Source organism: Dama dama, chromosome 5 (genome assembly GCF_033118175.1).
Source record: "Dama dama isolate Ldn47 chromosome 5, ASM3311817v1, whole genome shotgun sequence".
Classification (NCBI taxonomy): domain Eukaryota; kingdom Metazoa; phylum Chordata; class Mammalia; order Artiodactyla; family Cervidae; genus Dama; species Dama dama.
In genome coordinates, this window is record NC_083685.1 from 70979633 (window position 1) to 70992792 (window position 13160).

The window sequence follows — 13160 nt, forward strand, 5'->3', positions numbered from 1 at the left end:
AACTGAAACAGAAATACTTTAATTTGTTGTGCAAGTGAAATAACACTGCAAAGTGGAACAGATGTGAGTTACTCAGAGTTTGCTATATGCAATGTGGTTAACCATGATCATTCACATTGGTGAAAGATGAGCGAGTAAATGAAAGAGTTTCAGAGGTTAGAGCTCACCCACTGGTTTGATGCTGTGTCATTTAACGTGGAAAATGATAGCTTTAAGGAATAGAAGTGGTAACTTATCAGTTCAACTGGAAATATGTACATTTTCTGTGCTTACTGTTCATATGCCTAGGGGTTACCAGGATGCCCAAGTGAATTTAGAACTAATGTTCTAATTACTTTAGCAATTTTCATATTTATTTCTTTGTGACTCTTCAGGTTATTATCAACATCCCCATCAGTACCCTGTCAAAATTCCGACCTCCAGAAACACTGCAGAGAATGGAGGTGGACAACAGTGCTGTGAAGACACATTTCTTTCTCTTGGGATTCAGTGACCACCCAGAACTGCAGAGTGTTCTTTGTGCTGTTTTTCTGTCCATCTACTCTGTTACCCTCATGGGGAACCTTGGGGTGATTTTATTAATCACAGCCAGTCCCCCTTTGCACACCCCTATGTACTTTTTACTCCACATCTTTTCTTTCGTAGATGTCTGCTGCTCTTCAGTCATTGCCCCCAAATTACTTGTGGACTTAGTTTCTGATAAGAAGACCTTTTCTTACAATGGCTGTGCTGCACAGTTATATCTTTTCTGCTGTTTGGTGGACACAGAAGTTTTTCTCCTGACTGTTATGGCTTATGACTGGTACATAGCCATCTGCAACACCCTGCTTTACACTGCTATTATGTCCAAGAGGATTTGCTGCCAGCTTGCAATTGGAGCATTTCTGGGAGGCACCATGAGTTCAATCGTCCACACCACAAATATATTTCACCTGTCTTTCTGCTCCAATGAAATTAACCATTTCTTTTGTGATACTCCCCTCTCTTCTCTCTGTCCTGCACTGACACATACATCCATGACGTTGTACTGGTGGTCTTCACTAGTTTAGTGGAAGCTCTCTGCCTTCTGACAGTTCTTCTCACTTATGTCCTCATCATAGTAGCCATTCTTAAAACAGGTCCTGCGGAGGGAAGAAGAAAAGAATTCTACACTTGTGCATCCCATCTGACCATTGTCTCTATCTACCATGGTACGCTGTTCTTCACTTATTTGTGCACTGGCACTGGCTATTCAATGGCTATTGATAAAGTGACCTCTGTGTTCTATACATTGATTGTACCTATGTTAAATCCCTTAATTTACAACCTTAGGAACAAAGATGTAAAAAATGCCTTCAGGAAAATGATTAGCAGAAAATTTCTTTCTTTTATTTTTTTCCATTTATTTTTATTAGTTGGAGGCTAATTACTTTACAATATTGTAGTGGTTTTTGAACTATAAAACTCCTAGAGGAGAACATAGGCAAAACACTCTCTGACATAAATCAAAGCAGGATCCTCCATGACCCATCTCCCAGAATATTGGAAATAAAAGCAAAGATAAACAAATGGGACATAATTAAACTTAAAAGCTTTTGCACAACAAAGGAAACTATAAGCAAGGTGAAAATACAGCCTTCAGAATGGGAGAAAATAATAGCAAAGGAAGCAACAGACAAAGGATTAATCTCAAAAATATACAAGCAACTCCTGCAGCTCAATTCCAGAAAAATAAATGACCCAATCAAAAAATGGGCCAAAGAATTTCTTTCTTAAGAAAGGATGAAACTGATGCTGACAAGTTTTCTACCCTGTTTCTTAACCTTTGTTCTTTAATCTTTAAAGATTCTGAGAGTTGAAGCTCTAGTACTTTGAGATAAGTTCCTATAACTCACCAGTACAACCTTCTGAATGCTTCCCATTATTTTCAATTGTGCCTAAATTGAGTATAGGGAGCAGGCCTTAATGATCTCAATCTTCTCTCCAAACTAAGAAAGAGTAGCAATAGGGTCTCTGCTGTTTTGCACAAAAGATCTTTTTTTTTTTTTTTTTACATCTCTTTTCTTTGTTCCTGGGAGGCCCTACTGAGGTATCATGAGAAGAGCAACTGCTCTATCCACATCAGTTAAACTTACCTCCCTAAAGGCTCCATTAAAACAAACAAACAAACAAACAAACAAAACAACAACAACAACAACAATAAGCTTAATAGACTTGCTCAGTCAGGAGAGACTTTTACTGTGTCAGATTAGTTTTGTTTGTACCCTTTTTATGTACTTGCATCACCCTGTAAATATTCTATCATAACACATAGAAGTAAGTAGTAAATAAATCAATAAGAATATATGAGAAACCTCCCTCCAGGTCTAAATATTCCATAAAAGCATGGCACTTACTATCGTGTTCACCATTTTTTCTACTATGCCACTTACAGTGTTTGACCTGAAAATTCAATTCAAAAATACTTCTTGAACAACAAATGAATGAGTGTAGCCAGGACAATCAATATAAAATTGAACCTTTGCAATTTGATCAAACAAATTGCTCTTTTCTTTGATTTTACCCTACCATGTTCACTTTAGGTGAAATCTATTTGAATATGTTTTCTTTTGCCCTATACAGAAATGAGAGTCAGAGACAGGAATTATTTGTTGTAAAACTCTTCATTCTGCCTTAATTACTCTTCATTCTGCCTTAATTATGTCAGCAAACATCACCTGATCCTCCAAAGATTACCAAAGAGGACTCCATCTCCCCACTGGGTTCATAGCATTACACTAGTTAAAAATGAAAATAAATAAATAAACTGAAAGGCCCCATAATATAGTTTAAATCATAAATCATACATGTTAAATCATATTAACACAAATATAGTTACCTTTGCAGGGGAGGAACAAAGTATTAGTTATATTAGCATGCTATATATAGTGATTATGTTATCTATGAAAGTATGAAATAAATTGGAATAATATTCTAAACAAAATTTTAAGAGTGGTTATCACAATTGTGTAGTGCTAAATTATTTTATGCTAGTTAATCCCTGAAATATTTTCCAAAAGCTTAATTAATTGTGTATTCTATTCTGCCTGTATTCAATTAGCAATTAATCCAGTTGTGAAAACATAACACAATTTAAAGTTCTCAGAAGCATTCATTTTATCTTAGGTTGTGGCCATGAAAGGAACATGAAGCCGCTTTTTATAATTCTAGGAGGAGAGAGCAATTGCTCATGCAGATTCGTATTCAGGTCACAGGTCCTGCTCACGTATGTCCAATATCCCTGTGGTCCTGATGATTTTATAATCAAGACATCATTTGAAGGAAACAACATATTTAAAAACTTGGGATTTTCAGTAGATTATTTGAATTAGAATTCTAATATGAATAGGAATGTTAGACAAAAATATTTTATTGTTTCTTCAATATATTCTCTCATGATTTCAAATTATTTATAGTTCATAGAATATAGCACATATCAGGAACTCTCAATCACTGTCTAAACCTCTTCACAACCCAATGAAATTTATTAAGAACATGTGAAAATACTTATATCTGCAAAAATTAGGCTTCTCAGGTGGTGCTGAGGCAGAAATTTCTAGATGGTGTAAGACTTTGAAACCTCAATTCCTTTTTTTTTTTTTATTTTTTTATTAGTTGGAGGCCAATCACTTCACAACATTTCAGTGGGTTTTGTCATACATTGATATGAATCAGCCATGGATTTACACATATGCCCCATCCCGATCCCCGCTCCCACCTCCCTCTGCACCCGATTCCCCCGGGTCCTCCCAGTGCACCAGGCTGGAGCACTTGTCTCATGCATCCCACCTGGGCTGGTGATCTGTTTCACCATAGATAGTATACATGCTGTTCTTTGGAAATATCCCACCCTCACATTCTCCCACAGAGTTCAAAAGTCTGTTCTGTATTTCTGTGCCTCTTTTTCTGTTTTGCATATAGGGTTTATAGGATTTCAACTTTTTTTTTTTTTCTTCTCAAGTAAGCATCTAAGTCCTTTTTCCAGTTTCCAGGCATTCAGAGGAATGCCTCCCTGGTCTGGTAAGTCATAAAACATTCAGATCCAAGACAATACAATCATGAACTGCTAACTAGTCTATCAAGGAGAAAAGCTCCAGGTAAACAATTAGCTCCTAAACATATATGTCTAGCCCCTAAATAACGGCCTGGGGTCTTAAGAAAGTGTCAAGGAACAGTGTCACAATGTCTGGGAAAACTGAGAAACTTGGGGATCTGGGAAAGCCTTAACAATGACAAAGTGGATGTTGTGAAGTTTAACTGGTCAAAAATGATACATATTAAAGTTACAAGTCAACCAAAAATATATAGATCAATACTAGTAAATATATAAAACTGTTGTAATCCCCACATTTTTGGGGCTCTTCACCCCACCCCCCCACCCCCCGTCGGTGTCTATGCTAAGGGCTTTGGATCTCTAGCTTTTGAAATAAACTTTGCCTGTGTGAGTGTTTGCCAGTTTGTGGAGTCCCTTCCTCGGCTCCACGAACAGAACCTGGTTTCCTGTTTCAGTGCCAGTGGTAAAGAATCAGCCTGCCAGTGCAGGAGACGAAAGAAGTGTGAGTTCAATCCCTGGGTTGGGAAGGTTCCCTGGAATGTGGAATGGCACCCCACCCTAGTAGTCTTGCCTGGAAAATTCCATGGACAGAAGAGCCTATGGAGTTGCAACCAGTTGGACATGTCTGATCATTATAAAAACGAAGTCCATTCATATCATGTAAAATTAGCTTCACTGACCATTTTTCAAATATATATGTAATTTAAAAATAAAAATCCCTTTTGTATCTTTATCTTTTCAAAGTTTTGATTTAATAGTGTTTATAGATGATCAGGAAACCTGGGTTGTTTTTGTTTGTTTGTTTTTGATTTATGTTCATTTCAAGAAAATGATGAAGATGGAATAGAGTTTAAGGTAATAACAAGATTTTAAGTGAGTAGCCCTGAGTTCAAATCTGTATACTACCTTTTACTTGCTAGCTCTGTGACGTTAGCCAACTAACTCCTCATCAGGGGCTAAATTCTGGTACTGAAAGAAAAGATGATGTAGTTTATCACATAAGGTCACAAGATGGAGTCTGCAGGATTCATCTTTCACGTTAGAGCCAGCTCACTGGGCTCGGATGATACACTGGAGAAGTGAATGTCAACCCTCACCAGTATTCTTGCCTGGAAAATCTCATGGACAGAGGACCCTGGCAGCTACAGCCCATGGGGGTCGCAAAGAGCCAGACACGACTTAAGTGATATAGCATGCATGCATGCCAGTCTTAGCGATTCTAGTTGCACATCTCAGCCACAGCTCATGTCTGGAGTTCTCTGCCCAGAACCCTAAGGACCAGCTTCTCCTGACCCTGCCTTCCTTCCTGCTAGAGCTGAGCAGAGATTTCTTCACAGTGACCCATACTGGCCACACCATTTTTAATCTTGGCCAAATGTCTGAAAAATACCTTAATGGTCTAATTTTCAGATGTCACAAGTCCTACCTCACTGCTGATTTCTGCAGACAAAACTCTTCTTGTAAAGTTAGTTTCTCCACTGTCATGAGTGGAATTGGATTTATAACCCAGTACACGTTTTTATTGTCAGAAGATGTTCCTCTCTAATTCATCCTCTCTCACACTGCTCAACTGTCTTAGGGTTTATCACTGATTTTAGACTCTCCATCCACAATCTCTTTATTGGCCATGCCTCAGCAGTCACTCAGACTATCATCTCACCATCCATCTGCTTTAGTTCTCATCTCTGGCCCTCAGAAGATGTCCTTCCTTAGAAATGTTAACTGCTTATCAGTCAAGGGATTTCAGACTGTATATATTTTTGAGAAAATATTTCACAAGCCAGACTTTGATGAAGTTGATATTTGCAGCCTGCATTATTCTTTTTTTTTTTAATTCACCATATTTGACAATATCTTTAAATAGGCATGTGGGTAGTATGGTGCCCTTCTGAAGAATGAGCCAAAAAGTGCAAGAGAAAGAAAGAGTTGCTGCCTACTATGTGCATATAATCTGAATTAAAAATGGTCACTATTAAAAATAATTTTTTTTTTATTACTGTGTCTCATGGCTTTTGGGATCTTAATTCCCAACCAGGGATTGAACCTTAACCTCCTGCAGTGAAAATGCAGAGTCTTAACCACTGGACAGCTGGGAAAGTCTTACTAGTAAAATTAATTTTATTTCATAAAATTTTGCTCATTATATGCACTAGAGAATATAATATGATAAAGAGGCAAGAGTCCAAATAATAATAAAAAAAATAATGAATAAATTCAATAGCAGACCACCTTACCTGCCTCCTGAGAAACCTGTATACAGGTCAAGAAACAACAGTTACAACCAGACATGGAACAACAGACTGGTTCCAAATAAGGAAAGGAGTACATCAAAGCTGTATATTGACACCCTGCTTATTTAACTTATATGCAGAGTACATCATGAGAAATGTTGAGCTGAATGAAGCACAAGCCAGAATCAAGATTGCCAGGAGAGATATTAATAACCTCAGATACTCAGATGATACAATCCTTATGGCAGAAAATTAAGAAGAACTACAGAGCCTCTTGATGAAAGTGAAAGAGGAGAGTGAAAAAGTTGGCGTAAAACTCAACATTCAGAAAACTAAGATCATGACATCAGGTCTCATCACTTCATGGGAAATAGATGGGGAAACAGTGGCTGACTTTATTTTTGTGGGCTCCAAAATCACTGCAGATGATGACTGCAGCCATGAAACTAAAAGATGCTTGCTACTTGGAAGAAAAGCTATGACCAAACTAGATGGCATATTAAAGAGCAGGGACATTACTTTGCCAACAAAGATCCATCTAGTCAAAGCTATGATTTTTAAAGTAGTCAGGTATGGGTGTGAAAGTTGGACTGTAAAGAAAGCTGAGCGCTGAAGAGTTGATGCTTTTGAGCTGTGGTGTTGGAGAACACTCTTGAGAGTCCCTTGGACTACAAGGAGACCCAACCAGTCAATACTAAAGGAAATCACTCCTTAATATTCTTTGAAAGGACTGATGTTAAAGCTGAAACTCCAATACTTTGGACACCTGATGTGAAGAAGTGACTCATTGGAGAAGACCCTGAGGCTGAAAAAGATTGATGGCAGGAGGAGACAGAGGATGAGATGGTTGGATGGCATCACCGACTGAATGGGCATGAGGTTGAGTAAACTCCACAAGTTGGTGATGGACAGGGAGGACTGGTGTGTTGCAGTTCATGGGGTCACAAAGAGTTGGACAGGACTGAGCGACTGAACTGAAGTGAAATTCAATACAGGGGTATAACTACAGACACAAATGACATTATTATAAAATTTAGTGAGGTTTAGAATATGAGTTACCATCATAATTGAAGGGGATGGCAGGAAAAAAAAAATCATGTAGGACTTAATATTTGAGGGAGGCTTTTTCTTTCTTTTCTTTTCTTTCTTTTTTTTCTATTTTTTTTTTTTTTTTTTTTTTGAGAAAGCCTTTTTACCATGAGAACGATTTTGACAGTTAAGCTTGAATCTGCATATGGTTGCTGTTGTTTAGTCACTAAGTCTTCTATGACTCTTTGACCTCATAGGCTGTAGCCATGCTCCTCTGTCCATGCAATTTCACAGGTAAGAATACAAGAATAGGTGGCCATTTCCTCCTCGAAGGTCTCTTTCTGACCCAGAGATCAAACCTGTGTCTCTTGCACTTGGCAAGTGGGTTCTTTATCATTGAGCCTCAGAGAAGTCTCTACCATCTACACATACTGCCATGGAAATCAAATTAATTAACAAAGATGCTCAGTGAATTTCATTTATAAATTTTCACAAAAGAGTGCTGCAATATATAATCAAAAGCTTATCCAATACTGAGTATAATTGTAATAACAAAATGAGAGACAAAGTGTAAGAATATGAAATATAGAATATTATATGAAGGGTAAACCTACTCCTGAGGAAAAAATATAAAAGTTCAAATTTATTTCATTTAGCCTATTTCCTATTCGTAGATATTTAGATTATTTTCAATAGCTTGCCCCTCATGCTGGGAAAGATTGTAGGTGGAAGAAGAAGGGGATGTCAGAGGATGAGATGGTTGGATGGCATCACTGGCTCAATGGACACGAGTCTGAGTAAGCTCCGGGAGTTGGTGATGGACAGGGAAGCCTGACGTGCTGCAGTGCATGGGGTTCCAAAGAGTAGTACACAGCTGAACAAATGATTATACACAACTGAACTGGACTGATTATAAGCTCTGATGCAATGAATACTTTGAAAGTGGTAAACATTTTCAGGTTCAATTGCTAGATGTAGAATTACTGGTTTAAATGATACTTGCATATTTAATTTTCAAATCCCAGATGAATATTATATTTCATTCAAATATTAGCAAATTATCTTCCATAAAGGATACTAATTTAACTTTATACCAACAATGAATGAGTGTGGAAAAAAAAAGTCAACCTTGAAATGACAAAGAATTAGACATATGTAACAGGACCTAGCTCTAACATTAGCCTCTGGCCCAATTTTGTGGTTGAGGCTTCATTGCCTGTAGAATTAGGGAACACCCATATTAAACTGACTTGTCCATTAGTTAAAATTAAAGATCAATAAACAAGGTAGAAAAGTTGTCAGTCTCAGTTTCATCCTTTCTTAAGAAAGAAATTTCCTGCTAATCATTTTTCTAAAAGCATTTTTCACATCTTTGTTCCTTAGACTGTAAATCAGGGGGTTCAGCATAGGTATAATCAATGTATAGAACACAGAGGTCATTTTATCAATATCCTGTGAATGGCCAGCACTGGGACGCAAATAAATGAAGATCAGGGTACCATGGTAAATAGAGACCACGGTCAGATGGGAAGCACAAGTGGAGAATCCTTTTTGTCTTCCGTCAGCAGACCCTGTTTTAAGAATGGCTGCTATGATGAGGATATAAGAGAGGAGAACTGTTAGAAGGCAGAGGGCTTCCACTAAACTAGCGAAGACCACCAGTACAACGTCATGGATGTAGGTGTCAGTGCAGGACAGAGAGAAGAGAGGGGAGATGTCACAAAAGAAATGGTTAATTTCACTGGAGCAGAAAGACAGGTGAAAGGTATTAGTGGTGTGAATCACTGAGCTCATGGTGCCCCCTAAAAATGCTCCAACTGCAAGCTGGCAGCAAATCCTCTTGGACATAATAACGGTGTAAAGCAGGGGGTTACAGATGGCTATGTACCGGTCATAAGCCATAACAGTCAAGATAAAAGATTCTGTGTCCACCAACCAGCAGAAGAAATATAACTGTGCAGCACAGCCATTGTAAGAAATGGTCTTCTTATCAGAAATTAAGTCCACAAGTAACTTGGGGGCAATGACTGAAGAGTAGCAGGTGTCTATGAAAGACAAGATGCAGAGAAAAAAGTACATAGGGGTGTGCAAAGGGGGACTGGCTGTGATTAATAAAATCATCCCAAGGTTGCCCATCAGAGTAACAGAGTAGATAGACAAAAACACAGCAAAAAGAAAGCTCTGCAGTTCTGGGTGGTCACTGAATCCCAAGAGAAAGAAGTGTGTCTTCACAGTGCTGTTCTCCAACTCCATTCTTGACAGGGTTCCTGGAAGTTGGAATTTCAGGAGGGTACAGATGGGGATGTTGATAATAACCTGAAGAGTAGCTACAAATGAAAATAATTAAAGTAGTTAGAATAGTAATTCTAAATACACCTGGGCACCCTCATAACACTTAGACATAAGTAAAGTAAGTTTAGTATAAGCATAGTTTTTCAACTGAAATACCTTTTTTTTTTTAATTAGTTAATTACTTTAGTTTTTAATGTTTGGCAGAGATATGTAGCTTGCAAGACCTTAGTTCCCTATGAGCAATGAAACCCATCTACTTTATACTGAAAGCACAGAGTCCTAACCACTGGATGACCAGGGAATTCCCTGAGATAGTTTATTTAATTGAATTGGTCATTTACACTTTTATTTCATAAAAGTGTATTAAATGAGACACCATCAAACCAGTGGGTGAACTCTGAATTCTTTAATGTCATCAACTCTCTCATCTGTCACCAAGGTCAAGTGATTGAGGTTAGTTTCATTGCTACATAGCAAACTGAGTAACTAGTCTCTCTTTCTCTTTGTGGTGTTTTTATTTACACAGCAAATAGATAGCATTTCTGTTTCAGCTGAAGCCTTATACATGTAGAGGAGTAGAAGTTCTTTATTTCTAACCTTGAGCTGAGAATTTACCTCTGAGGACTAAAGAAACTAGTTAAAGTTTCTTGAAATCCACTGACGAAACAGAAAGAGGTAAGATTCAGAATTAGTTCTGTAAATAACTAAATCCTAACTCTGTCACTTAGCAGTTATAAAGTCTTCTGCAGGCCAAGTAATCACAATATTTCAGCTTCATCACCTATAAAATGAAAAGGACAGTGCCTTCCTCATCAAATTGTGTTAAATTTCCTTTTAGGCTCAATATCTTCACCATCTTGTTCATTCACAGTTCTAAAGTGGGCAATATAGTAATTCAGAGGAATTCCATATATCTACTTTATGTTATCTGAAATCCAAGCTATGAAATACAACTAGAGAAATCCAAATGCTTGCATATTTATTAAATTCATCTAGGCAATACAATAATAATATTCAGGAATATTGGATGGCCCCTTTGATTAAAATTATAAAAGATGTTACAAATGCTCACCTACCCACCTCTCTATATTATCTCTGCATTTCCTTTCCATTGCTTTAGTCCACAGTTCTGTAAATTGTAGATAACCCATAGCAGTTCAAGTGACACTTGTCTATAGACAGGCACATTTTGCCTAGGATAGAGATAATTGATTTCTCTCTCTGCTGATGGCAAAAATCCAGCTTTACATCTATTTGTCAGTTTATTTGTGAATTCCTGATTTATAATATTGTGGTTCTTTGAATTATGTTGTGTGCATTTTATAAGATGTTACATATTGAGTAAAGTAAGTAAAATCTTTGATGCCTATGCATGCTATATGCACTGTTATTGTTGTTTAGTCACTAAGTAGTGTCTGATTCTTTAGGACTCCATGGACTGTAGCATGCCAGGCTTCCCTGTACCTCACTGTCTCCTGCCTACAAAAGTTAAAGATAAGTTAAATGTGCGTGCATATATGTTATATACACAAATATATTTTTTCTTTAACAATTCACATTATTCATGGTTCCTACAAACTCAGTATTTAAATAACTTCAGATTTGAATACAGTTTCATTTTCATCTCATATGTTCTGTCTCAGAACATAATCTAAGCACATTACCAAAATCGTAACCTCCCATCCTATCCTTAATTTGTTCCAAGTTCTTAACAAAAGTAAATGTCATATTAAAACCGTGTATACATTTAGAGTTAATAAGCACAATACAACTATCTGTGAAGCTATCTTTTTGGGTACAGAAAATGAACTACAGACACAATAATAATTGTAGATTCTGCATTGCTCAGCACCTATTTTTCTGCATCTGTTCTTTTCTAGGTGGATTAGGTAAATTCTGGGTAAATGTGTGTATCTGACATTAATACATCTACATCTTATAATTTTCAAAGTAAACTTTCTCATCTAATTTAAGTCTCACAGTTCTTTAAACAGGGCTGATCATCTCTCAGTTTTATTGAGAAGGAACTGATGATTTCAGCCCAATGAACAGTCCAGGACGGCATAGCTTTGCAATCAAAGAACAGGTCCTGAGTTTGGACATTCTGTACACTGGACATTCTTCAATAAACACTACCTTTCCAGAAACTGAAATGTTAGAAAAGGTGGAGCTTGGAAGGTTACTGTAAATAATATAGTTATTTCCCCAAAACTCAATGTGCTCACCTGCCAGGGAAGTCCTTAGTCACTTTTTCTTTTTTCCTTTTATTTTAATTTCTTTAAACTTTTTGTTTTTTATTGAGGTATATCTGATTGACAAACAATGTAGTGGTAGTTTTAGGTGAACAGAGAAGGACTCAGCCATATACATGCAAGTATCCATTCCCCCTCAAACTCTCCTCTCATCCAGGCAACCACATAACATTACACAGAGTTCCCAGTGCTATACAGTAGGTCCTTGCTGATAATCCATTTTAAATACAGCAGTGTGTACATGTTCATCCCCAAATCCCATTCTCCTTCCCCCTACTCTTTTCAACTGGTAACCATAAGTTCATTCTCTAAGTCTGTGCATCTCTTTCTGTTTTTTATAAGTTCATTTGTATTAATTCTTTTTCAGTTCTGCATAAAAAGGATGCCATATGATATTTCTCCTTCTCTGTCTGAATTACTTCACTCAGCATGACACTGTCTAGGTCCATGCTTCTGCAAATGTCATTATTTCATTACTTTTAATGGTTGAGTAATATCATTACCTTTTATTTATTTTTTTAGAGATGGTGATTAATTTGATCTATTAATGAAACAGGATAACTCATGTACAATTCTTTAGTTTTAACTGAATGATACATGTTTCAACTGATGTCAAATTGACAAATACCGCAGAGGAAGTACCACGTAGAAGGAGGTATAGAACTTAATTCAGGTGAGAGGACATGGGGAGATACTATAGCAAAGTAAGTCTTGAAGTCATCAAACATATGAATATTTTGATGGAAATAATATATAGCTGTGGTCTTCAAACTTTAGAACACATGAGAATTATTGGTAGATATCTTCAGAAATTCAGTTCCAGCATCCTTTCCCATTTCTATAATATTTCTTTTTTGCTGTTTTTTTGTCACTGAGTCATGTCTCTGCAAGCCCATGGACTGTGGCAGCCAGGTTTCCCTGTCCCTCACTATCTCCCTGAGCTTGCTCTGATTCATGTCCATTGAGTCGGTGAGTCATCTAATCCTCTGCCGCCCTCTTCTCCTTTTGCCTTCAGTCTTTTCCAGTGTCTTAGTCTTTTCCAATGAGTCAGCTCTTCTCATCAGGTGGCCAGAGTACTGGAGCTTCAGCTTCAGCATCAGTCCTTCAATGAATATTCAGGATTGATTTCCTTTAAGATTGACTGGTTTGGTCTCTTTGCTGTCCAAGGGGCCCTCAAGAGTTTTCTTTAGCACCACAATTTGAAAGCATCAATTCTTTAGCACTCAGCATGCTTTATGGTGCAACTCTCACATCTTTACATGAGTACTGGAAAAACTATAACTT

The 13160-nt window shown here is 37.2% G+C and overlaps 1 protein-coding gene and 1 pseudogene across 1 annotated transcript; one reads left to right on the forward strand and one right to left on the reverse strand.

Annotated features, from left to right (window-relative positions):
- Nucleotides 1-425: 425 nt before the first annotated feature.
- Nucleotides 426-1360, forward strand: LOC133055834 (olfactory receptor 5I1-like; annotated as a pseudogene).
- A 7292-nt stretch (nt 1361-8652) lies between these two features.
- LOC133055835 (olfactory receptor 5I1-like) lies at nt 8653-9585 on the reverse strand. The gene has a single exon (XM_061140928.1). The coding sequence runs from the start codon at nt 9583-9585 to the stop codon at nt 8653-8655; it is 933 nt and encodes a 310-aa protein (XP_060996911.1).
- Nucleotides 9586-13160: the final 3575 nt, after the last annotated feature.